Below are 24,920 nucleotides of genomic sequence, written 5' to 3'. Positions count from 1 at the left end.
AATATTGATTGGGTTACAGGTGTTGGCCATCCACAGATACAGAATACTGTATCTTTCTTAAAGTGACCCATATGGCATAGCAAAAATAAAACAAACCTAATCCACGTTCAGATGATATACATGTAAACATTAATACAAACTCATACATTAATGTAAACAATTTTTGGATCTAAAGTAATAGGAATCCTCAGATGCACAATTAAGTACTCAAAATAATCCACTTGGCCCACAGAGGTGAAACAAACTTAGTCCATGCTCAGGTGTTCTACATGTAAACATTAGTATAAATTCACAAAAAACAACTATAATCAATTTCAGTATTCAGACCTGAGGGATGTAGAGAATTGAATAAGAAAATAAACCTAGTTTCTTTCTGCTTTTTTTTAGCTCGTTCTACAGGACCTGAATATGTCCAAATTACAAAAAATGTCAAGTCCTCATCGGAATAAGATGCTTCAATAAAATGTTGTACTAAAGGAGCATGTATTACATTGTCCCTGATTCTCGATCAGTGTTCTGATATTCTTACTTTGATAGATCTGAGAGTATGACCTACATACAACAATCTACAGGGACATCTAATCATGTAAATTACACGTGGAGTAGCACATGTGGCAAATGCCTGTAAAACAAACTTAAAACGTTCTTTGTTAAACTCTTTTGCCTGCAGAGCATATTTGCAGGAGGTACAATGCCCACATTTAAATAAACCATGTGGAGGACCAGACAACTTTGAGTTACTTCTGTTGAAATTTACAATTTGATACAATGAATAGTATACCTTATTTATCTAAGAACACAGCCGGTTACATCTCGTGGGATTATTGGCTAACTGAAAAGCAAAAGAATACAGAGAAGCGTACAGTACAGAAAAGCATATTCTAAATTGGGCAGAGGGGCTACAGTTATTCAGCATTAATGGAGGGATGATGGGTGACATGGTCTGTACCCTAAGGCTACAGTGTTGTGCTTAGCTATTTGGTATAAGTCCTCATGACTACTGAAAGACTGAGGCTGCAATCCTATACCTGCTTACTAATAAGGTGCAGCTAGTATGCAGAACCAGTATAGGATTGAAATTATTTGAGGGTTGGATTAGGACTGGGTAGATCTGGGTTCAAATCCCCACATAAACCTAAAGCCTGCTGGGTGACCTTGGGCTATTTCTCAGCCTCACTTGCCTCACAAGATTATTGCAAGGATAAAAGTCCAGGGGGAGAAAACTTGCATGCTGCATTGAACTTCTTAGAGGAAAGGTGGGATATAAATGCAGTCTTTCTGTGATCTAAGATCTGCCTTATTTTGTGTCTTAGGTGGGTTCTTCTCCATCTGCTGAAATGAAGAAATCCATATTCTACAGGAGACTGAAAAGACTGCAAATAATTAATTTTCCTTGTTAAAAAATGGCAAGAGGTAGTACTGCAGCTGAGGAAATGGAAAGCAGGGAACTGTAATAATAATTTAAAAATGGGCATGGCATTTTCAAAGAAAGGAGCCCAGCTCATATTGAAAATCCACAATCCCTTTTACAAACACCAGTCACCTCGTTTAAGAGTGACAACCTGACTGTCTTTGCCCTGGGACATCTCTTGTATTGCTGGTATATGGCCATGCATGTTTTAAAGGACTTTCTGCATTTCTGCAGAGTCATAAGAAGCAGAACCAAACGCTGGTGCTGCAGATGTAAATGCAGCAAGCCTTTGTGCTGATTCAGAGTTTCCTTTCTGCAGATGCATTTTCCATTCAGTTCCTGCCTACAGAGAATCAAGTCTGTGTGAACTGCCAACACCTAGATCAAAAATGAATGTGCAATTTACACAGCATTCTTAAATGGGTGGGGCAGCTGTAATGTGGAGGAACCACAGTGCTAGAGCTTGCACTTTTGCACGCTTGTTTTGCACACATGTAGCAAGTGGATTGGGCAGTACAGTGGGGGGGGGTTGAGACTGAGAGCCACATTCCCTAGTACACAACCTTCCAGGAGCTGCATGCCAGTGGTGGGTGGGGCTAAAGGAAAAAGTGGGTGGAGTTACAGATAATAATAATAATAATAATAATAATAATAATAATAATAATAATAATAATAATAATAATTTTTATACCCCACCCACCCCAGCCAAGGCCGGGCTCAGGGTGGCTAACAAGCAATAATAAAACAAGTTGAATGAATACAACTTAAAAACAAGATTAAAATATAACATTAAAAATATTGAAACATTAAAATATTAAAATGCAGCCACATCACAGGAGGAGAAAGGAAAAAGAAAAAAAGAAAGAGGGGGAGGGAATCAAATTGGCTCCAAGCCAAAGACCAGGAGGAACAACTCTGTCTTACAGGCCCTGCGGAAAGAAATCAGATCCTGCAGGGCCCTGGTCTCATGAGACAGAGCGTTCCACCAGGCTGGAGCCAGAGCTGAAAAGGCCCTGGCTCTGGTTGAGGCTAATCTAACTTCCTTAGGGCCACTAGGGTGTTGCTATTTATGTACCTTAAGTTCCTCTGTGAGACATACCGGGAGAGGCAGTCCCGTAGGTACAAGGGTCCTAGGCCGTGAAGGGCTTTAAAGGTCAAAAGCAGCACCTTAAATCTGACCCTGTACTCCACTGGGAGCCACTGCAGCTGGAAAAGCACTGTGAAGAGTAGCAGGGCTGGACCCAGGATCTATAACGCCTCAGCAAGGAGTTACTTCATTCCCTACCCAGTCAGCTTCGCAGGGCCATAAGAGGCTTTACAGGGTCTGGTGCAGGTGTGATGCTGCTGTTTCCCCTTTGAAGGACCTGTGTGTGTATACAAAGGTGGTGGGGGGGCACATGCCATAATTATTGCATGCATGAATTACAAATTATCACTTGCAGTTTCTCCATGCCCTGGGATCAAACAGAAAGATGTGCTTCATTTTTTCTCATGTAGGAGTAGGGTTGCCATATTTCAAGAGGTACAAATCCGGACACAAAAAGCTGTTGAGGTTTTTCAGGGCAATCACACGATAACCCCTCCACTGCTTCTGAGCCCAGGTCGCCCACACCGGAGCTGGAGCCAGAGTAAGAGCCTGGAACCAGAGCTCCCCCCCCCCAATTCTTCCTTTTAAAAACCTCAAAATTCAGGACATTTGCTTTAAAATGTAAAATCCCCCCCTCCCCGGATGGGTATGTAGGATGCCCAAAAGAGGACATGTCTGGGAATTCCCGGACGCATGGCAACCCTAAGGGAATATGGTATCAGGTTGTACTTCTGCAGATTCCAACTCTCTTCTGGTGGAGCTTCCTTCTGTTGCTGCTGCTGGCCTTTCTCCAATACTCAACTCAGGAAGGAGTCCTCCCTTAAGGCTTCAATGCTTTCACCTGTGGCAAATGCCTCAAAAGTTACTCTCTGGCAGTGGCAGCCTCTCGCCAGGAAGTCTTAGGTCAGCACACACCACAATTGCCTCATTATTTAAATCATGTTCAGAATACCACAACACACACATAACTGGCTGTAAAGTAGCATAATACTACAGTATAAGATTGTCAAGTCCAATGATTACAATGTACAGTTCCTGTTGGCAATGCCATTTCATACTGATATCTTCATTGCCCTATGTCTTAAAAGTGTAACAAACAAACTTGCCTTCTGCATAGTCCTATGTCTTGAGAGTGTAACAAACAGAACTACTTAGTAACAATAAGGCAGCTGGTGATAAATCAGTTCTCAGGACACACCCTTGTTTCGCCCATTGGGCTTCTTCAGCAACAAGGTTTCCAGGAGATTTTTCAGTAGGTTTTTTCAGCCGAAATAGTCCACGGGAATGCAGAAGTTGCCAGCCAGAGACGCTCCGTATCAATGATCATTGAAGCTAAGCTATGTCGTTGGACTTCACAATCTTTGGACTTGACTATCCTTGGACTTTAAGACAATAAAAACATATAGAAGGTTAATAGTCATATGATATGTTATTGCCATCAGGAACTGTGCTTTGTAATTTTTTGATATGACGATTACAGTTTTATTATATATAATGTTATGTTACTTTACAGCCAGTTACGTGTGTGTTGTGGTATTAGGAAATCTTAGGTGGCATTCATGCACCACTGGTGGCCACAGGAACTGAGGTGGGAGGGACTGGCTTTGTGCAGGCGGGGGCAAATTGCCCCAGTTGCCCACTGCCACCCAGACCAGCAGCCCTTCAGCTTTGCCATGTTACAAAGTTGTATGGCTTATGCAAGATTGCAAAACATGGCAGTGTAATAGGCAATTTAATCTTTATTGATTTTAAATATTGAATCCATTCACAACAAAAAGAACCAAAGAAAAAAATAAATCACATCAAATTTAAAAAAATGTTACATATAAAATAAAGTTCTTCCATACTGTGAGACTTCCATCATTCTCAGTATGGGTCCTTTGTTTCCTTGTTGACTGCATATTGTATGGCCTTTAACTTATCATAAATTATCTATAAACTTTGTAGCATATAACATTGCAGAAGTTAATCAAAGCATGTCAAAATTTCATATATGAACAATATTCTTTTAAATATAATCTGAATATATCCCATTCTTTGTTAAACTTTTGGTTTGTCTGGTTCCTAATTTTTCCTGTCATCTTTGCCAATTCTACATAATCAAATAATTTTTCCTGCCACTACATTTTAGTTGGTATTTTGTCTCCCTTCCACAATTTGGCTATCAGCATTCTCATGGCAGTGGTTGCATTCACGACTACCTTCCTCAGTTCCTTTGGAATATCTGCAACCATGATGCCAAAAAGGAAGGCTTCCGGTTTTTTTTTTTATGAAAGTCAGTTTAAACATTTTTTTAGCTAATTATAAACAATTCCCAAAGTTTTTTTTTACCTTTTTTACACTTCCACCACATGTGGTATATTGTTCCCTCAGATTCTTTACATTTCCAGCAAAGGTTTGAGCTGGTTTTACACATTTTCGCCAGCTTGCTGTGTGTAATGTACCATTGATAAAACATCTTGATATAATTTTCTTTTAAAGTATAGCAAGCCGTGAACTTCAAGTCCTTTCTCCAAAGTTTTCCCCAGGCTGCCATCTGTATATTGTAACCAAGATGTTTAGACCACTGGATCACCACTTTCCTCCTCTTTCACCTCCCAATCCAACAGGAGCCTATACATTTTGGAGAGTAGTTTGTCCTTGCTTTGTAGTAAGTCTTTCTCAAGTTTCAAAATTTCAGTAGGAAACCCTTTTCTTTTATCTAATTTGAACATGCCATTCAGTTGATGGAACTGTAACCTGTCAGTTAAATGATTTCCACAGCAAGAATACTAACTGCAAAAAACTGGAAAGTGAAACAGCACCAACAAAAAAAGAGTGGCAAGAGAGATTATTTGATTGCCTTGAGTTGGCAAAAATGATGGATGCAATTAGGGGACAGTCTAAACAAAAATTTCAAAAAGAGTGGGGAAAGTACAGAGATTATTTAAAAACAACAACAGTGCCCTCAAATTAAAATCTGGACTTGCTTTGTATAATTTTTGCAAAACAAAATACGGTTTACAAATACAACATATGGCGAAGGGTAGAAAAGATGAAATGAGAAAGAAAGTTTATCAAGTTTAAAATCAGGAGGAGGAAGGAAGTCTATTAGAATAGAATAAGAACTAAAGACTGGATAACATAGTATGTGTGCAGATACTTGCGGATTTATGGATATATGTTTATCATTTATTTTGTGTTTTCTTTTGTTGTTTGTTTTCTGGGTGTTGTGTGTGTATGTGCTATAATAATAAGTTAATAAAAAGCATTTACAAAAAATAAAATAAATGATTTCTTATTTCTTCAATTTCAACTGACCTTCCTCCTCCTCAAGTAATTCTTTATATATTATCTAATTTTCCCTCATATTCTTTTTCTTTAATGAAATTGCCTCTAATGGCGATAGCCACCAGGGTGTTTTTTGCTCCAGCAAGTTTTTGTATTTATCCTACACCTCATGCAGCGATCTACTTATTACGTGGTTTAAAAAACCTCTATGCACTTTGACTTTTTGAGAACATAAATATGCGTGCCAACTGAATCTCTTTTCAAAGCCCTCAAGATCCAACAAATCTGTATTTTGTAACATCATCCATTCACGTAACCAACAGAGGCAGGACGCTTCATAATCTAACTTCGTCTGGCAGAGAGAAACCACCTCTGTCTTTGATGTCTATAAACAGTTTATGTTTCATTCTGCCCCCCCCCGATAAACTCTCAAAGGATGATTCTCATTCTTTATTATCTTCAGCATATGCAAAAAATGGCTCCTGCTCCTGCCTGAGCTCCAACATGCCCTCCTCAGCTAAAAGACATAGGCCCTCTGTTGCAGTGGTGTAATCAATCTTAAAGGGACACCATCACCATATACTACCATCTCCCAGATTGAAGCTTCTTCTTTAGTCTTCACCTCTTGCTGCTTTTTCTTTTTAACTTTGAAAATTAAAAACATAAGAGCTGCAGTAAACCATGTACCCAAGCCTAGCAGCTGCCTTGTTTGCCAACTAACTATGTAGCACAAGTGAGGCTGATACCACCATACCATCTACATGGTGGTGTGGTATGGTGTATACATCAGTGCCTTGACTGGGGTATTTGTGAAAATGTCTTCTAAAAAGCAGTCAGAATAGAAAGTGCAAAGCACAGCAACAGTTGTAGGAAGAGAGATAGTATGAAGAAGTTCCTTCAGCCTCCTGAAGGAGTCAGTTCTTCAAGGATTGATAGTGCAAGTGTGGAAATGCTCAGTGAGAACAGTGTAGGTGATTCAGTTTCTATTAATGTAGAAGACTGTGAGAGCTCTGCCTCCAATGAGAGCCCTGCTGAAATAGTAAAACTGAAGGAGTCCCAACCTACAGTACTACACCTTGCAATGGTCCTTCTAATTAACCATTATGGCCAAAAGGAACACATCGTACATTTGTAGATTTAGTGGTTTCCAATGGACTGAGTGAAATCAAGGATATGGCTTTTTCTCTAGAGGACAACAGACATTGTTTCTTGAAAGCTTTTGCTGAAAGGGTTTGAGGCAATGGTGAGATGACATGCTGAAAAGGCACTGGCTTATCAATTCTAAGAGTATCAGCATGTCTTTTTTGCTTCTGCTGCAAAACATTTTTAGGTGTTTTTTTTAGGTCAGTGCCAGTTCTTCACTTGTGAGTATTGAGACCAATGGCTGGAAACTCCTGAATGTCATTCTAAAACAGCACGTAAAGTCACCCAAGCATTTCAAAGCATACTGCAAGCGGATAGAAACAGAATATAGGTTGAGACTGAGCAAGTGTTTTGATGCAGAACATTGGTCAGTTATAAACCAAGAAAATCAGCATTGGAGGGTCATGCTCAGATCCGTAGTGAATATTAGGCCGTTCAACTTGGCATTCTAGGAATGTTTGGACAAGCTGCTCACAGAGAGAAAATTTTCTGGGGTGTGTACAGCTGCTTGGCAACTATGATGAGGTAATGGGAGAGCATTTGTGACATGTATATTCAAAGGAGTGTAATGATTACCACTGGAAAAACCATTTAGAATGAACTGATATCCCTTATGGCCAAGGAAGTGTTAAGAGGACATACAAAACAGGTTGGACAAAGCTAAATATTCCTCTGTAATAGGGGATTGAATGTGTGATGAAAGTTATTCAAAGACAATGCCATTCACAGCGAGATTTGTTGACAAAGATGGAGGAAAGAGTTGTGTAAAATAACGCTTCATAGGATTGGGGGCAGTTCATGAATAAACTGGAACTCTTGCTGAAAACGCTTAGGAACAACAACATTAACAGTAAGAACTGCTACATCCAAGCTTATGATAATGGTGCCAACATGAAGTGTGGAAGAAAAGATGTCCAGGCAAGACTTTGTACACTGAACTAATGAGTTTCAGATGCATCCTCCTCATCAAAGGATTCTATTAACCCTTTTGGCACGCTGCAGTGCGTCTTGGTGCTATTATTTGTTCAGTGGTGGCAGATGTTAGAAGACAATGTGCCCAACCTAACAATGAAGCCCTGAGTAGCACTTTCCAGGAAAGTCGCCTAGAAAACATGAAGCCTATTTGATATTAAACAAAAGAAGTCCCATGATGTTCTGATGGAAGTAGTAGAGTTGCCTCAAGCAGATGCAGGTCTCTGCCATGCAGCCCAGTGCCTAACAGACCAGCCAATGGAGTTCAAGTTCTTGAGATAGCAGGGACGCGGACTTATAAAAAATATTGGGGGGGGGCCGGGAAAGCTCATGAATAATAAATAAGCTCATGAATATGCAAATAAAGTGGCGCCGCCTCCTCGTGAGCAAATAGGGGAGAGCGTGCTGCGCCTATTAATCAGCTCCGAAGGAAATTGGGTGGAGCTTTTGCTCGGGAGGGAGGGCAGGAGGCATGCAGCCCGACCCTGTGCATTTTGGGCTGGGGGAGGGGCGGCGATGGCGCTCTGCTGGAGGGGCGCCGGAGATTATTGGGGGGCGGAGCCCCCCAAACGAATTTTTGAGGGGGCTCAGGCCCCCTCAAGCCCCATGGAGTAGGCGCCTATGTGAGATAGTATGGCATTCTGTTGTATGCGAATACTGCAAGTATGGATCTGTGATGCTCTACAAACATGAGCCTGACCAAACTGCGGGAGGCAGTGGAAGACAGGAGTGCCTGGCGTGCTCTGGTCCAGGGGGTCACGAAGAGTCGGACAGGACTAAACGACTAAACAACAACAACAGTGTGTTGAGATTTGATTAGATGCTAGGAGAGGATATATTTATTAGATATTATCCTCTGTCCTCATGTTAGTGAGTTCAGCAGAGTGCTATGCTTTTGCAGCTTAAAAGGAAGCTTGGATAGGCTAGTTTTAACCCTTTAGTAATAATAATCCAGGATGCTTTAAGGCAGACTGGATTTTCCTGGTATTTCCCCCTTTTCTGCCCCTCAAAATAATAACCACACACACAATATAGAGAAAAAGTGAAAATAACATTTACTCACTCAGTCTACATCTTCAAGAATAGCAGATACAGCAGCATGATGTAGGCAAGCTTAAACTGCTAACTGAGTGACTAACAGATACCAAAGTCTAGCTTAAAAATGGAGCCTGAGCTGGAGCTCAGGCTGATGCTTTCATTTTGCAGACATGATGGGAAATCGAGTGTGTGCCCAGGAAGGGAGGAGCATATTAAGACACATCTCTTTCTTTTCTGGGCATATAAAGGGAAGTGATCTCGCAGATCTCTCTAGTAAATACTACAGGGAAACTCAATGAGCTTCAGGCCCTGTTATGTGCCTATCTAGGAAAACATGAATTGTTGATTTGACTGCAATAAGTATCCCACACAATGGACATCATAACTGCTGCCTTTCTCATGAGAAAATGTGTGGTGTTCATCAAATTGTACAGGGAAAGTGATTATGCAGAGGTGGTTTTTAGCACAGTGATAGAAATCCCAGAAACCCTTGATGCTGAGCCCCTGTAAGCACTGCAAGAGGAGGCAGTATGACTATGAGGATCAGACTCACTGTAAGGAGTGCAGCCATCCAGAAGCAGTGGCGGAGCATCATGCTCCAGCACCGGGGGCGGGGCAGAGAGCAGGCGGAGGTGGGGCTGGTGTGCGTCCTGGGGCCAGGGTGCACTGCCCACAGGGTTGTGGCGCGTGTCCTGGGGGCAGTGGGGGGGCAGCTGCGATGGTACCCTGCCAGGATCACGCTGCTGGGGGCGGTGCGCTCCCCCCCCCACTCCTCTTCCTCTGCCAGTGTCCAGAAGATATCTTTAAACAGGAGTCCTTCTACACTCTTGTTGACACTGCTCATGTTTCAGTTGAAGAGCAATTTGAGCAGCTTGAATCTCACAGAATACATGGGGATTCTTGTACCACCTTGAAAAGCTACCACCCACTGTATGAATCTACGCAGAGCCCCACCAATGGCAACCACTTCAACATTGAGGGGTGCAGATCTTTGTGTTGAGCTGGGCCATTTCTGTCACACTCTACTTCCTGGAATAGACTAACCACAAGATGCCCTGCAGTGTCTGCATGACACCAAAATGACTGGTGTCTTATCAAATAGCTGGGTAGCACTACAAATTCTCCTGAGGCTTCCAGTTGTATTTGCTAGTGGTGAGCTTCTTAAAATGGAAACTCATCAAACCACACCTGTATTTGCCATGGCAGATGAGAGGTTCACATCACTTGCTGTCTGATCCATCAAGAATGACATTGCTAAAAATCTTGATCCTTCAGCTACTTTGCTATGGTTGCACAAGCCAAAGCTAGACAAAAACAAAAAACCACATGTGACACAGAAGAACTCTCAAAAGTTTTACCTTTAGCATATATTTATTTATTTTTGCTTTGTAGCAGTTCCTATATTTTGGTACCCTTTCTTTATTTCAGAATACAAATTTTTACTCTTTAAAAATAATAAATAAAAGTTGTAAATAAAAGAGGTATCCAGCAGGTTTCTTACAGTTTATAGCTTTGTTTTATTATTGTTATAAATATAGTGCTTATAATTTTTATAGTGTTTGAAGTGCTAGCCACTTACCACCTTGCCTCAAAGAAAAACTGTGTCCACTGATTTTTACCCAGCACAAATAACATCAAAATGGAAATGAAAGACAACAACAACAACAACAACAACAACAACAAAGATAATGGAAGGAATATCATTTTTGTAGTTAGTATCCAAAGAAACTTTAGAAACTTGGGAAAATACAGGTTACATTTTAAATGTTTTAAAATAGTTTTTAATCTGTGACAATTAATTATTATTATTATTATTATTATTATCATTATTATTATTATTATTATTGCTGGGTTGGGGGGTGGGATAAACATTTAGTTGGGGTTGGGGATTATTTTAATTTTAGTATAACTGTAATTTTTATTTTATTTTTAGTTTCTACTGTTGCATTGGTTTATTGTATAGTCTGTATAACGTATTCTGTTCTGTTCCCATCACTCAGCCCAGACACTGAGGTCCAGCTCAGAGGGCCTTCTGGCGGTTCGCTCACTGCGAGAAGTGAGGTTACAGGGAACCAGAGGGCCTTCTTGGTGGTGGCACCCGCCCTGTGGAATGCCCTCCCATTAGATGTCAAGAAAATAAGCAACTATCTATCTTACTTTTAAAAGAAATCTGAAGGCAGCCCTGTTTGGGGAAGTTGTTAATGCCTAATGTTTTACCATTTTTTATGTGCTGCAAGCCACCCAGAGAGGCTGGTTTTATTTTTTATTATTATTATTATTATTATTATTATTATTATTATTATTATTAATGCCACCCTAGCTCACTGCAGACAGTACACTGAGCTCAGCTTGGTGACCATCCAGTTGTGTATGGTCAGGGGCATACCTAAGGGTCAGTCAGGTTGGCACCTGCCAAAGGCACAGGCCTGGGGTGTGTGTATTTGTGCGTGCACCAAAAGCCATGCCTCTCCACTCTGGCTCAGAGTGACTAGAAGCCCACCTGCCCACATGCTCCCCAGTCCACTCCTCCACTGTTCCAGGTGGCCTGGCAAGGCACACAGACTCCTCTGCCAAAGGTGCAAGTGATGGGGGGGGGGGTTGTACCAACACAGCGCCTTGCCAAGGGCAAAAGGGTGCCTAGGAACACCTCTGTGTAGAGTAGGCTACATTCCACACAAAAGGAAGACATTTCTACACATGCATTCTGGCAAGCAAGTTATCAAAATTCAAGGACACATTTCACCCAGGCAGAAGGACTCAATGAGGCTTAGTGAGGGGTGTGGCTTAGGGATCTGGAAGAGGCCTGAGGGCCAGACAGGGAGTTCTGGAAGGCCAAGCCAGAGTTCAGCCCACCAGGGGTAGCTGCTGACAGAAAAGACTCCTGGCTGCTGTGGATCTTGGAGAGGCACTGCCCAATCAGAGGAGATAATACTGAACTGGTCTGATCTGGTATAAGGCAGATTCTTATATTGTGTTTTGTTAAGTTTTAGAGATCTGGATCTCTGATGACGTTGTGTCTTTTAGGCTTGACTGGCATTGCTCAGCAGTGGGACTGAGAAGACTCAAGTTTGTATCCTCACTCAGTCACGAAACTCATAAGATGGTGCCACTATTAATTGGACCTGCCTCAAAGCGTGTTGTGAGAGGAGGGGGCAGAGATACTTAGCAGAAAGTTGGGAGAAAGGAAGCAAATAAATGCCTTAGAGGCATGTATGTTTAAAAGCGACATCCTGCCATGTTGTGGCACAGAGAACCAACTCTGGGGCTTAGCTCTAGCTCAGATTAAGGCATGGTGAACATTGTTATTGTTGCTGCTGTTTTGTTAATTAATAAAATGTGTCTGCCACCCTTTATCTGAAGATCACAGGGTGATTCACAAGATAAAAATGCAAAATGAGAGCACAAAATGCAGCAGGGCGAGGACTGGTGTTATATGATCAAACCTCACTCCAGTCACATGCAAAGGCAGCCCCATATATAATGCATTACAGTAATTTAACCTAGAGTTTACCAGAGTGTAGGCAGCAGAAGCCAGACTATCCCTACCCAGATAAAGTTGCTACTAGCAGAAGCTGGTGCCAGGCACTCTGAGCCACTGAAGACTCTTGTGCCTCCAGTGACAGCGGTAGACCCAGAAGTACCCCCAAACTGTGCACAGGCTGAACTCCACCTATGCAATCAAAGGAGCCATACACTAACAATCCTTCAGTCTTATCTGGAATGAGCTTCAATTTATTGGCTCTAATCCAGCTCACCATGGGAAATTAATGCTGGTCTAGCTAATTCACTGCCATACCTGCCATTGTAAAGGAGAATTAGGGTTAAATGCACCTGAGTGGGGGCAGGGAGGCAGGCAGGGAGTAGTAGTATCAGAAACATGCCTAACTGTAGATTTATATAAAGTAGCTGCATTCACACAGCACTTTATTCCATTTTCCTGATGTTAATTTCCACATTATATTTGAACTTTCATATGAATTAAAGCCACTTCCAGAATACAGCAGAAAATAGAACAAATAACATGAAAATTAGCACTAAACTTTACCTGTATTCCACTATATTTCTGGAAGTGGCTTTTGCATTGTGTGGAAGCTCAGATATATTGTGGAAATTAACAGTTACAGAAATGTCTGGGAAAGAAACAAGCCGCCCTACGAATGCAACTCTTGTCACACTGACCATTCAGCTGTGTCCCTTTCCTAACATTTCTTACCATGGGATTTAGCCTTTTCACTGCTGCATATTGACTTGGCCATTTTCATCAAGCTATCAACATAAAAATATAATAATGAGAATAGAAACCCAGAGTTTTAATCCTTAAGTGGCCAAAATGGCACCACTTACGGACAAGGGGGAACCTCTACATTTTGTATAGGTGCAGAACATCATTCCGGGGAAGACGACCCCCCCCCCAAAAAAAAATTAGCGAGGCGAAGCCTGAGCCTGCAGAGTCGATTCATAAGGCTGTTTAGATGCAATAACGGGCGCGGGGGGGGGGGAGTCCAGGGAAAGGGCGTGGCTGGCTAGAACCCTGGACAGTCGTGCTCTGCACTGCAACACTTTATTGCAGGTAATAGTAACAGTGAAATTATATCTTTAAAGAAAGAGCACGACAAAAGACGTGACCGGTTGCGAACTAGGCGTGGCTAAAAGGGAAGGGGGTGGGCCGAGTCGTTCCACGGGAAATACTCGGGGCCCTGCACTGGGAAGGCCGGAAAAGGCAAGGGGTGTCTGGCCGGCCGGCCGGGGAAAGGCTCCGCCTGCCCGCCTTCCCTTTGCGCAGAGAGCCTCGCTCTTCTCCTTTGGCACCCAGTCCTTCGAGCTGTCGTAGCTGCGTCAGAGCCTCCCCGGCGGTATAAATAAGAGCGAGCGTGAGCAGCAGTCCGCAGAGCAGCCTCTCCCCTTCTGTTAGACGGCGGCATCGTCTCCTCTTCCTCTTTCTCCCCTTCTCGCAGCGCCCGAGCGGCAGCCGACACCATGAGCACCTACGGCTACGAGACTTACTTCCCGTCGTACAAGCGGCGCTATGTGGACAGCTCCCGGGTGCACCTGTCCAGCGCTCGGAGCAGCAGCGGCGGCGGCTATGGGGTGGCTCGCTCCACTTATTCGAGCCTCTCGGCGCCCGTCTCCTCGGTGTCGGTGCGCCGGAGCTACACGTCGTCCTCCTCCTCCCTGCTGCCCTCGGTGGACAGCCTGGACCTGACCCAGGTGGCGGCGATCAGCAACGACCTGAAGACCATCCGGAGCCAGGAGAAGGCTCAGCTGCAGGACCTGAACGACCGCTTCGCCTGCTTCATCGAGCGCGTCCACGAACTGGAGCAGCAGAACAAGGTGCTGGAAGCCGAGCTGCTGGTGCTGCGGCAGAAGCACTCCGAGCCGTCGAGGTTCCGCGCGCTGTACGAGCAGGAGATCCGCGAGCTGCGCCTGGCCACCGAGGAGGCCACCCACGAGAAGCAGGCGCTGCAGGGCGAGCGCGAGAGCCTGGAGGAGACCCTGCGGGCCATGCAGGCGCGCTACGAGGAGGAGATCCTCAGCCGCGAGGACGCCGAGGCCCGCCTTCTGGAGGTGCGCAAAGGCGCCGACGAGGCGGCGCTGGCCCGCGCCGAGCTGGAGAAGCGCATCGACAGCCTCCTCGACGAGCTGGCTTTCCTCAAGAAGGTGCACGAGGAAGAGCTGGCCGAGCTCCAGGCCCAGATCCAGTACGCTCACCTCTCCGTCGAGATGGACGTCTCGGCCAAGCCGGACCTCTCCTCCGCCCTGCGCGACATCCGCGCCCAGTACGAGAAGCTGGCGGCCCGCAACATGCAGAACGCCGAAGAGTGGTTCCGCAGCCGCTTCACCGTCCTCACCGAGAGCGCCGCCAAGAACACCGACGCCGTCCGCGCCGCCAAGGACGAGGTCTCCGAGAGCCGGCGCCTCCTCAAGGCCAAGACGCTGGAGATTGAAGCCACCCGTGGCATGAACGAAGCCCTCGAGAAGCAGCTGCAGGAGCTGGAGGAAAAGCAGAACGCCGACATCGCCTCCCTCCAGGTGGGTCTTTATCCTTTTATTACACTGACACCCCCACCATTCTTCCAAGGAGCCCCCCTCCCAATTTTAGGGTTAAGGCAAAGCGCTGGCGACTGGTCCGGGTCACCCACTGAGCTTTAATGGCTGAGTGCTGGGGATTTGTAGGTCCTGGTGGCACTCCCGACCCAGGGACGGGGAGCCTGTGCTCTTCCAGAGCCCACCAGCTTCGCTGTCTGGGGCTGATGAGAAGTGGAGAACAACAACCTCTGGAGGGCCGCAGGTTTCCAATCCCTGGCTCTTAGGATGCTGGTGGAGTTTTTGTTGAGCGCATTTCATTTGCAACCAGACAGAAGAGAGGAGAGAGCATGAATGAGAGGAGCCAACCCAATACACCTTTTTTGTTTTGCTGTCCAAGGCAGAGCAGCAAATGGTGTCCTTCTCTCCCCTCTCCCAGAAGGAAACGAAGTACAACTGCAGTCCTATACTCACTGAGTAGATCTGCATTGGAGTGCATGATTAATAACTATCAGTTTGGTGCCCTTTCATGACAGCTCAAAATCAGCTGCCTGGGGCAACTACCTCACTGCCTCATGGTAGCAGCCACCCACCCCACCCTGCCCATGGGAGGAGGTATCCTCTCCTCTGCAACTGAGTGGGGAGAAGCTAACGCTGGCATCCCCCCCCCCCGCTCTGTTTCCTTTGTATGAAAGAGTGTCTCCATGCTTTATGCAGCCATGAGTGTGCATATGCCTCCCCACCCCCAAGATGGGTGGCAGGATTTTTATTAGAGAAAAAAGCACAGGGGGGGGGGGAAGCTTAACTTTCCCTTCTTCAGCATAGACACACTGCTTTCAGACTTTGAAAAGCACAGTTGTGTGTGTCTTTTAACACCTTTGTACTTTGGCTTGGGCAGCTGCTATCCAATGATAGGGTCCAAGGTGGGTGTAAGGATGTGTAGCTCTCATCCAGACATTTTCTGTTTGCCAGAGGACACAATGGGTGTGTCTGCAGCAGACATTTCTGCTGCACAAGGCAGACCCACTCTGACTTGACAGACGTCTTAAGCACTGACTGGGAAGCCACTTCCGATGCCATCAATGGTGCTTACTTTCAGGTGGCATCTTCTCATTTAAGGTAGAGTGTTTGGGACCCCTGAGACACGGGCTTGAAGTGAGTCAACCCCAGAACTTGTTCAGCTAGAAAATGCATAGAAATAGCCCAGTGCTCTTAATAACAGTCCATGTGGCATGTGTGCTTGCTAATGAATAGGTCTTAGCATGGTTTCTCTCTGCTCCCCATCCCCAATTTTTATTTTCCAAGCAATTTTGTATTGTGGCATTTCCCTCTTTCTCTCACTCACTCTCTCTCTCTCATCAATGTGGAGATTCAGTCAGATTGAGACTGAACTGTATGACTGGGCAGGAAAAATGATGTATCTCCATGTGTGGCATGAGGGTGCCACAACTATCTACTTTGCACCCCCATTTTTCTCTCCCGTGCAAGTATGTAATTTGACTATGAATCTTAAGTAAATTCTGCTGAAACCAATGGAGGGTGGTCTAGAACGCCACCCTAATCCACAGCTCAAGATGCTTGGGATTTAACCTATTATAATGCAAAGTGGAAAGAAGTTTGCTTGGGTACATGGTTTTAATGGACTATGCTTCCAGGAAAGTGGTTTTAGAAAACATTGGCCAACCTCATGGATTTCCATGAGATTTATCTGTGCAGTCCCATAAGCACTCACTTGGTAGTTGGGTTATGTCATAGTAAACACAAATGTCATATATCTGTTTAAATTCTGCTTAGATTGTGAATTAGGCTGCTTGTTTGGGTCTTTAGGAGGTTCTGAGAAAGTGGCGGCGGCAAATAACAGACAGTCTCATCACAACACCCTTTGAATCAAATACATGCCCTTTATCTGGTTACCACATGACACATCTAAGGAGAAGGAAACAGGTCCTTTCCACCGCATATCACAGTAGGCATTATTATGTATTATCTGTCACTTTTGCCCATAGATGCACCACCAGGCAAATCTTGCTGAGTTTGTAAAAGTCACCCATCAAATGGCAATGTCCCCGGTATCCATCACCCCTTGATAACTTTCTTCTCAATCAGTCCATGTTAGATGTTTGAGACATTTTGGGATATACGCAAGTTCAATACTGCCATGATTAAAGTGTTTATGTTGGCTAAAATTCATGCATTCCATTTAATACACTTGGAGAATGTAATTCCTGTCTCTTGTCCTCGACAAAGAGCTAGGTTTTCTCATCCTAACAAAACGTGGCAGCAGCCTCCAAGTAGGTAATGGTGCAATGCACCAACATCTGCTGGAGGATGCACCAACATCCACCTCCACTTTTGCCCCACCCAGTTTAACCTGGGAGCTGTCCAGCACACCAGGGTCTGAAACCAATGCCTGCTTGCTGCAATACAAGATTCCTAGCCATGTAACAATGTTATCTATCCTTTTTATCCTTAAATTCTAAGGCACCAGCTGTATCACCACACACTACACAAACCTATCTAGATTTAAGCCAATTTATTCCCTGGGGTCTTCAATATTTAAAGGGAACTAAATAATCTTTGTAGCATCATATGACTGGAGGTTGAGTCTAATCTAGTCCCTTGATTCTAATCTAGTCCCTTGTGATAAAGCATAATTCAGAATCAAAATCTTAAATCTAGATTCCAATTTATCTAGCTTAATTCATTTTTAAACTAGGCTGTATGGGAGGTTTTGGAGTTGGTAGAGATTTTAAAAATGCAATTTCTTGTTACACTAAGACCTAAATTCAGGGTCACCCCATAATTTATTGAACAAAGTTTAGTAAGAACAAGAGCAAATGAACTTAAACCCTTGTAATGCGTCTGACTTAAATTTTCTTCTGTTTTAATTCTTGTTACTTTGTGGTGCCTTGCAAAAAAAAAAAAAGATAAATGGACAGTGCTAAGAATACATTAAATAGTAAGTTCCATTGTTGTTGTTTTTAAATGGAAAGTTTTCAAAATGAAAAAAGAGGGGGGAAACCACCTTTCAAAACTGATATGGAAATGATATGGAAAAACTGATATGAAACTCCTCACTTTGGCAACTATACAATATATTCCCAGTTCAATATATTCCTGCATTGTATTGGGGTACCTTCCAACTCTACAATTCTATGATTCTATCTATGATTCAATGATATCTGCAGGGATAGAGAGAGAAAAAATGCTCCCTGTTATGAAACAAAGAATTAGAAATACTCCAGTTAATTCAGATAAATTACAATTTAATAGGCAGCACAAACTATAAAATTATTAAGCTTCAGCTTTTGGATCAAAACTATACATACAATACAATCCTAAGCCTACTTACTCAGAAGTAAGTCCCGTTGCATCCTTTGTCTCATTATAAGCAACGAAGTTAAAACTAGCATAAAACCAAATGTTCCAGTTTCACTGGACTTAGCATTATAGTCAACAGCTAAAATCAAATACATGCTATTAACAATGCATAGTTAAAGTACTATTCAGTTGCATGAATATAATTTTAATTCTGGGTGTTTGCTTGTATGTGTGATTCTTCATAAGGATTATATTAAAATAAATGATGTTTCTTTGTTTATGCCATGCCTATTTGTTATTATGCTGGAAGACTGAACTAAAAAGCTGCTATCCAATGAACAGGAAACTGTGTTAATTCTTCATGACTTTCATTAGCAAGATCATGCTAAAAAATTCAAAAGATACAGGGAAAATTAATGATAAGCGCAGGGAAAAAGAACTACCGGGAGCTCATTATGCATTAAACAACCCTCTAAATGTAGCCTTTGAGGACTGCAAATGGAATATGTTCTTGTCAATTTGACCTACAATTTAGTAAAATAGCAGCAGCTGAATTTAAGATTGACTGTTTCTGGAGTTTGATCTGATGAAACAAGTTCCAGAATCATAGCCATATTACTCTGTTACTGCAAAACCAGTCTTTTTGCACAATATAAAGACCAACACATTTATTATGGTACAAGCTTTTGTAGACTCAAATCCACTTCACCAGATGCACTGCCTAGCCCTCGGGTTCCCATCCTGGCATCCATGGGCACCACATCAATCTCAGAAAATCCTTGGTATTCAACAAGGTTCCAGGCCCCTCTGAAGTTTTAAGCTTCTTCTTTTTTTAGTGGATTTTTGTTTTGGTTGCTTGGGGAAAGTGTGCCTGTTTTGGGATGTATTGCCTGTTTCTTTCTATCTCTGATTTGTTTGGGTTTGAGGGAGGGGGGAGGTTTTGAGCACCACCAGTTTTTCTTCTTTGAAACAGGCATCTTGCGAGCCTCTTAGATGTGTCCCCAGATCCAAAAAGGTTGGGAACACTTCATCTAGCCCATGAAATCTGATGTGACAATGTTTCTTAGTCTTTAAGGGGCTGCAAGAGTGCAAACTTACCTATATCAGCAGCGAGTCAAAGTGAGTTCAATGGGACGTTCTCCTAAGTTTGTAGCCTTAGCTGGTTTTTGAATGAGACCAGCATTATAAGAAGATTTTGTCCAATCTACAGCAAGTGAAGTAAAGAAAGCAAAGGGAATAGGTGTGTCTTGGGCTTCTGTGAATTGTGCCCATTATGTAGAAGCAAGTTCTGTTAGGACAGGTTGGGTATAAACTCACTTTCTTTAAATCTTAAATCAATTTAACAAAATTTGTGGACCAGGTTTCTAGCCCCATTCTTAACCATGGATAACGCCAACAAATTTAGCAGTGAAAAAAATTGATTTAGGCTGTGAACACACAGAGCACTTAAAGTAGCCCCCCCCCCCGAATTCTGAGAACTGTTGTTTACCAGAGCTGCAGTTCCCACCATCCTTAGCAAACTACAGTTCCCAGGAATCTTGCAGGAGGTGTATTTAAAATATATGACATGTACCCAGCATAACACATAGGACATACAGAGTAGACCAGCTTAGAATAAATACAACTCTATTTTTCAAACCCTCCTGAAAGTTGTTTGGTTTTTTTTAATTCGTGGAAATGCAAACAAGCTTGTGATGGGTTACATGAAAAAAAGTTAGAAGTTTCAGATACCTTTTGAAATTTCAAGCATTACAAAGTGACTGGACCACTGAATGTGAGGAACACTCTCCTTTGTCAAGGAAGAAAGAATGTAGCCTCTGACCCATCCAATGGTGGCATTTCTCTGAATTTTACTAGAATGAACGAGTTTGTGCTCTTATCTCTGTCCTTGCTCCCAACAGGATACAGTCAGCAAATTAGAAAATGAACTGAGAACTACAAAGAGTGAAATGGCTAGGTATCTGAAGGAGTATCAGGATCTCCTCAATGTGAAAATGGCTCTGGACATTGAAATTGCAGCATACAGGTAGGTAATCTCAGAAAAATGTTCAGCAATCACAGATTTATTTATCCCTCCTAAAATAAATAAATGTATTTTTTATTTTTATTTTTGTGTTGAAGACTGTGGTCCTAATTCACCTTTTTATTTAAGTGCTTTCAGCTGAAATTGGTGGCGGCCTTTACACATGCAATGTTTGACAACGGGAGTTAAATATTTCGTTCAGTTTCTCTTCAGCTAGTTCCAAAATAAAGAATTGTAACTGATTTCTAACATATGATTTCACTGAAAACTTAGAATTAACACTTTTGTTGGAATTTGGCAAGCAGTATAGCTGTGAGCTGCATTGATCTTTCACAGACCAGTGAAGATTTAAAAATTTACAAAGCTTCTAAATAGATTTCATGACCAGACTTCATGGCCATTGAAAGTATGAAAGTATTGAAAGTATGGCCATGAAGGCCATGAAGTTCATGAAGGCACTTTGAAGGCAGCCTCAACACCATCACAACCATCTAGTGAGGGTGATCCCATGTGAAAATTAACATCTGAGTATCAGTCCTCAGCTGACATGAATCCCATGTGAAAATGAACATCTGAGTGTCAGTCCTCAGCTGACATGAATCATGAATCCTGCCCCCAAATGATGCCACATACAGCCTTGGTCACCTGCAGTTTCTTTGAGCAGATGAAGACTCTGTCTCAAAGAAATGGTTGCCCAGCTTTGATGGTGATGATCATGCATAGCTCCTCAACAGATGGCACCAGATGGAGAAGATGGGAGCCTCCTGACTCTCAGACATGTTCTGGGAGTAGTTGGAACGCACCCAAAGGGTGCATTTTGGAAACTGAAGCTCAGCAGATTATATGTATTTTATAAAATTATAGTTTCAGACAAATAGAAGATCAGGCCATGCCCTCAATGTCACAAACTAAAAAGACAAGGGAAGGTGAGTAGAAGGCAAAAAGTAGAGAATAGAGATCTGTTTGATGATGTCAGAAGAGTGTGGCAAGCTTGAGATGGGTGCTTCTATGCCCCTGAGGCCAGGCTGCTTGCTTTCTGAGAGCAGAAGCCATCTCCTCAGGGCTGCTTCTTTGGTTTGGGCATGTAAATATGACTGATTTGTGTGTGTGTGTGAGCGCGTGCATTTTACTCACTCATGGTAAATCCATTGACATGATATCATTGTCTAATAGCAATCTTCTTTAATAAATTTCCATCTATTCTATTATTCCGATTGCCTGATGCTCATGTGCTTCTTCCTCCCCCTCCCCCAGGAAACTTCTGGAAGGTGAAGAGACCCGGCTTAGTTTCACCAGCGTTGGAAGCATTAGCAGTGGTTATACGCAGAGCGGCTCCACCTTTGGAAGGTCAGCCTACAGCGGTTTGCAGAGCAGTTCCTACTTGATGTCCGCCCGCTCCTTCCCTGCATATTACTCCAGCCATGTGCAAGAAGAACAGATTGAAGTGGAGGAGACGATTGAAGCATCCAAAGTAGAAGAGGCCAAAGAGTCTCCCCCTTCAGAAGGAGAGGAAGAGGAGAAAGAAGAAGGGGAAGGAGAGGGAGAGGGAGAAGGGGAAGGAGAGGAAGAAGGTACAGTTGCTGTTTTCTCCCATCCCTAACAAAAAGAGCACACAGTACAACAATAGTATATATCAACAGTTATTAAGGGGTAAGATTGGCCTTGCTAGCCAGTAGAGGAGCTTTAGCCTGTAGATACTGATTTTTATAAAACAACAACAACACTTTTGCTGATATGAAAAACATAGTATGATATGTAAGGATTTATTTGTTTATTTAAAAAAACACTAGTAATTTAATCTCAGAAATTTGCACATTTGAAGTTTCTTATCTGAATTTGCTTTGGTTCCAATTACTTCAATGAGATGGTGTCCATTATGGAGCAGAGTGCTGTTGGTTCCAGTGTATTATTTATTCCATTTAAACAGAACTATTTGCAGAAAGAAAGAATCCAAGATTAGCTAAAATCAGAAAAATAATTTTAAAAATCTCTTTTGAAGACTTCAGAAACAGGGCTGGCCCAATATGTTCTGCTACTTGAGGTAAAGCATGAACCCCCTTCTTCTCCATCATAGTATCCCTGGGCATGCACAGAAACTGGTTTAAATGAACCTTCTCATTCAGATTAATAAGTAGAGCAAACATAGGTTTGTAGCCAATGCTAGTCCTATTCAGAGTGGATGCACTGAAATTAATGAACCTCATTTCCACTGGATGTCTGACTAATCCGAAAAGCTCTTCATAAACTTTGACTTATTTCAAGCACCCGCCTTCTGGACAAAACAGAGTTTCCCCTTGTTGGAATTTAAACCCATCCTCTTTGTACTAATCCAAAAGTAAGAGCTGTTCCACAGTGGAACGAACTCCTTCTGAAGTTGGTGTACTCCTTCGTTAGAGGTTTTTAAGCAGAGGTTGGATGGCCACCTGTCATGGATACTTTAGCTGAGATTCCTGCATTGTAGGAGTTTGGACTAGTTGACCCTTGGGGTCCTTTCCAACTGTACAATTCTATAATTCTGTGTCTGTGGACTTCAGTGGGTCTGTTTGGAGCAGAATCAGCATTGGCTACAACCCATAATCTACTTTACTATCCATGTTGGGAAGGCCCAGGAAGTGAGGGGGGCAGCTGCTGTCCTTGCCTTCTGCCCCCTTTCTTTGCCTTCTCATGTTGAGAAATGTATTACCATGAAATGCTTTCAAGCAGGGCTTACTCCTGGTCTTCTCCAAGTGACTATAGAACAGCATCCATTGCCAACTCTGCCTACTTCATGCTGCAGTGAACCATTCACTCTTTTTGTTGTTGTTGTACCTTTTCTTCCAGGAGCCACGGAAGAAGAATCTAAAGAGGGTGAAGGAGAAGAGGAAGAAGGCGAAGGTGAAGAAGGAGAAGGAGAAGAAGAAGAGGGAGGAGAAGAAGAGGCTGCTGAGGAAGCAGATGAGGGAGAGAAAAAGGAAGGCGAAGATGAACAAGAGGATGCTGGTGAAGAAGAAGCCCCTAAAGAGAAGAAGAAGGATTGATATAGACTTGGATGTAGGTTTCCCAGATAGTTTAAGTGACTGAGCTAAAATTGCTGTGCCATGTATTTAAATCCCCCTACTGTTCTTAGGTTTAAAGAAGTTAATTGTCTCTATGCCTCTGTTCCCCCTCTCCCCTTTTGATGCAAAGGAACCCTAACGCTTGCCATGTGTCCCACTGGCTGCTACCAAACTAAGCATGGTGTCTTCTAATGAGTCCCAGAGCAACGTGCAATTTGACTGATTCAAACCCAAATAGATACCTACGTATATTAAAAATCAAATCAAATCAAATTTTTAAAAAGCAGGGAAGCCAGTAGGGAAGGGGGGGAAATATATATATGTCAAAGCTACTTTCAAAGTTGTTCTGGAAACCTTGGATGGTGACTAACAATAATAACAACAATGAAGTCTGTGAAATCAAGCTAGTCAATAAAGTTAAAACAAAGCTGCATACACAATTTTTTGTTGTGTGTCTTCAATATTTCCCATTCATGATTTACTGCAAAAAGTTTACAGCCAATTCTATAAATGATTGGAAGTAAGACTTATCATGTTTTGTAGGGCTTACTCCCACGTAAGCCCTTGTCTGATTGCTACATTTGAAACTAAACACATTGATGGTGAAGAAACCAATGCTGAATGGTGAAATCCATCCATTTCAGTGATGGCAACCCCACCAGATGCTCCTGGGCATCTTCAGGAAGCAAGGCTGTGAGAAGCTTTGCTTGAGCATCTCATTTATTGCCTGAAGAGCTTCCACATGCAACAGTGAGCAACTTTAAGCCTGCCTCTGGTGGGAAATAATTGTTGGAGCCAAGATAATGAAACAAAAAGAGTGTGAAGAGGATGTGTTGGGATAACACTGAAAGTGATTCCTCTCAAAAGCTTTGCAGAGTAGAATAGTGAAAAGGGAAATCACACCTCTGGTGTCCTCATTAAGAATAGGCAGGCAGGAAATCATCACACATTTCCCCTGGAATAATCCCAATCAGATGAGGAGGACATAACACCCTTCAACTCAAGAGTGGGGGACTTGTAGCTCTCCAAACATTGTTGGACTACCATTATTCCTAACCATTGACTTTGCTGATTGCTGGAGCTTACGGGAGTCCAACAACATCTGGAGGGTCATATCCCTCCTCAACATCTAAGGAACCATTCACTAGCACAGCCCGTGTAATTCCCAATTAAATGGATCATGTAAATTAAATGGGTTAATCTTGGCCCAGCACAAACAGCATCTTGTGGTATCTTTCAAGCTAACAGTTATTGTGGCAGAAGAATGGCCCACATCACCTGATGCACTGTAAATTTCACTGTAAAAAGTGGTGCCACAGGATACAGAGAAGGAGTGAGTAGCACACTGAAATGAAACAAAGGGGCAGCGTCTGGACTGGGTTAGAATCATAGAATCATAGAATCATAGAGTTGGAAGAGACCACAAGGGCCATCGAGTCCAACCCCCTGCCAAGCAGGAAACACCATCAGAGCACTCCTGACATATGGTTGTCAAGCCTCTGCTTAAAGACCTCCAAAAAAGGAGACTCCACCACACTCCTTGGCAGCAAATTCCACTGTTGAACAGCTCTTACTGTCAGGAAGTTCTTCCTAATG

The 24,920-nt window shown here is 42.9% G+C and overlaps 1 protein-coding gene across 1 annotated transcript; it reads left to right on the top strand.

The window, feature by feature from the left end:
* The first annotated feature begins 13,595 nt into the window (after positions 1-13,595).
* NEFL (neurofilament light chain) lies at positions 13,596-23,764 on the top strand. The gene is made up of 4 exons (XM_081171563.1): positions 13,596-14,951; positions 20,168-20,292; positions 21,544-21,860; positions 23,110-23,764. Exons 1-4 carry the CDS (start codon positions 13,899-13,901, stop codon positions 23,304-23,306), a joined length of 1,692 nt encoding a protein of 563 aa, XP_081027689.1. The 5' UTR covers positions 13,596-13,898; the 3' UTR covers positions 23,307-23,764.
* The last annotated feature ends 1,156 nt before the right edge of the window (positions 23,765-24,920 follow it).

This window comes from Podarcis bocagei, assembly GCF_964188305.1.
Source record: "Podarcis bocagei genome assembly, chromosome: 15".
Lineage (NCBI taxonomy): Eukaryota > Metazoa > Chordata > Lepidosauria > Squamata > Lacertidae > Podarcis > Podarcis bocagei.
The sequence above is the reverse complement of the archived record's forward strand: the minus strand, read 5'-3'. Positions and strand labels throughout refer to the sequence as shown.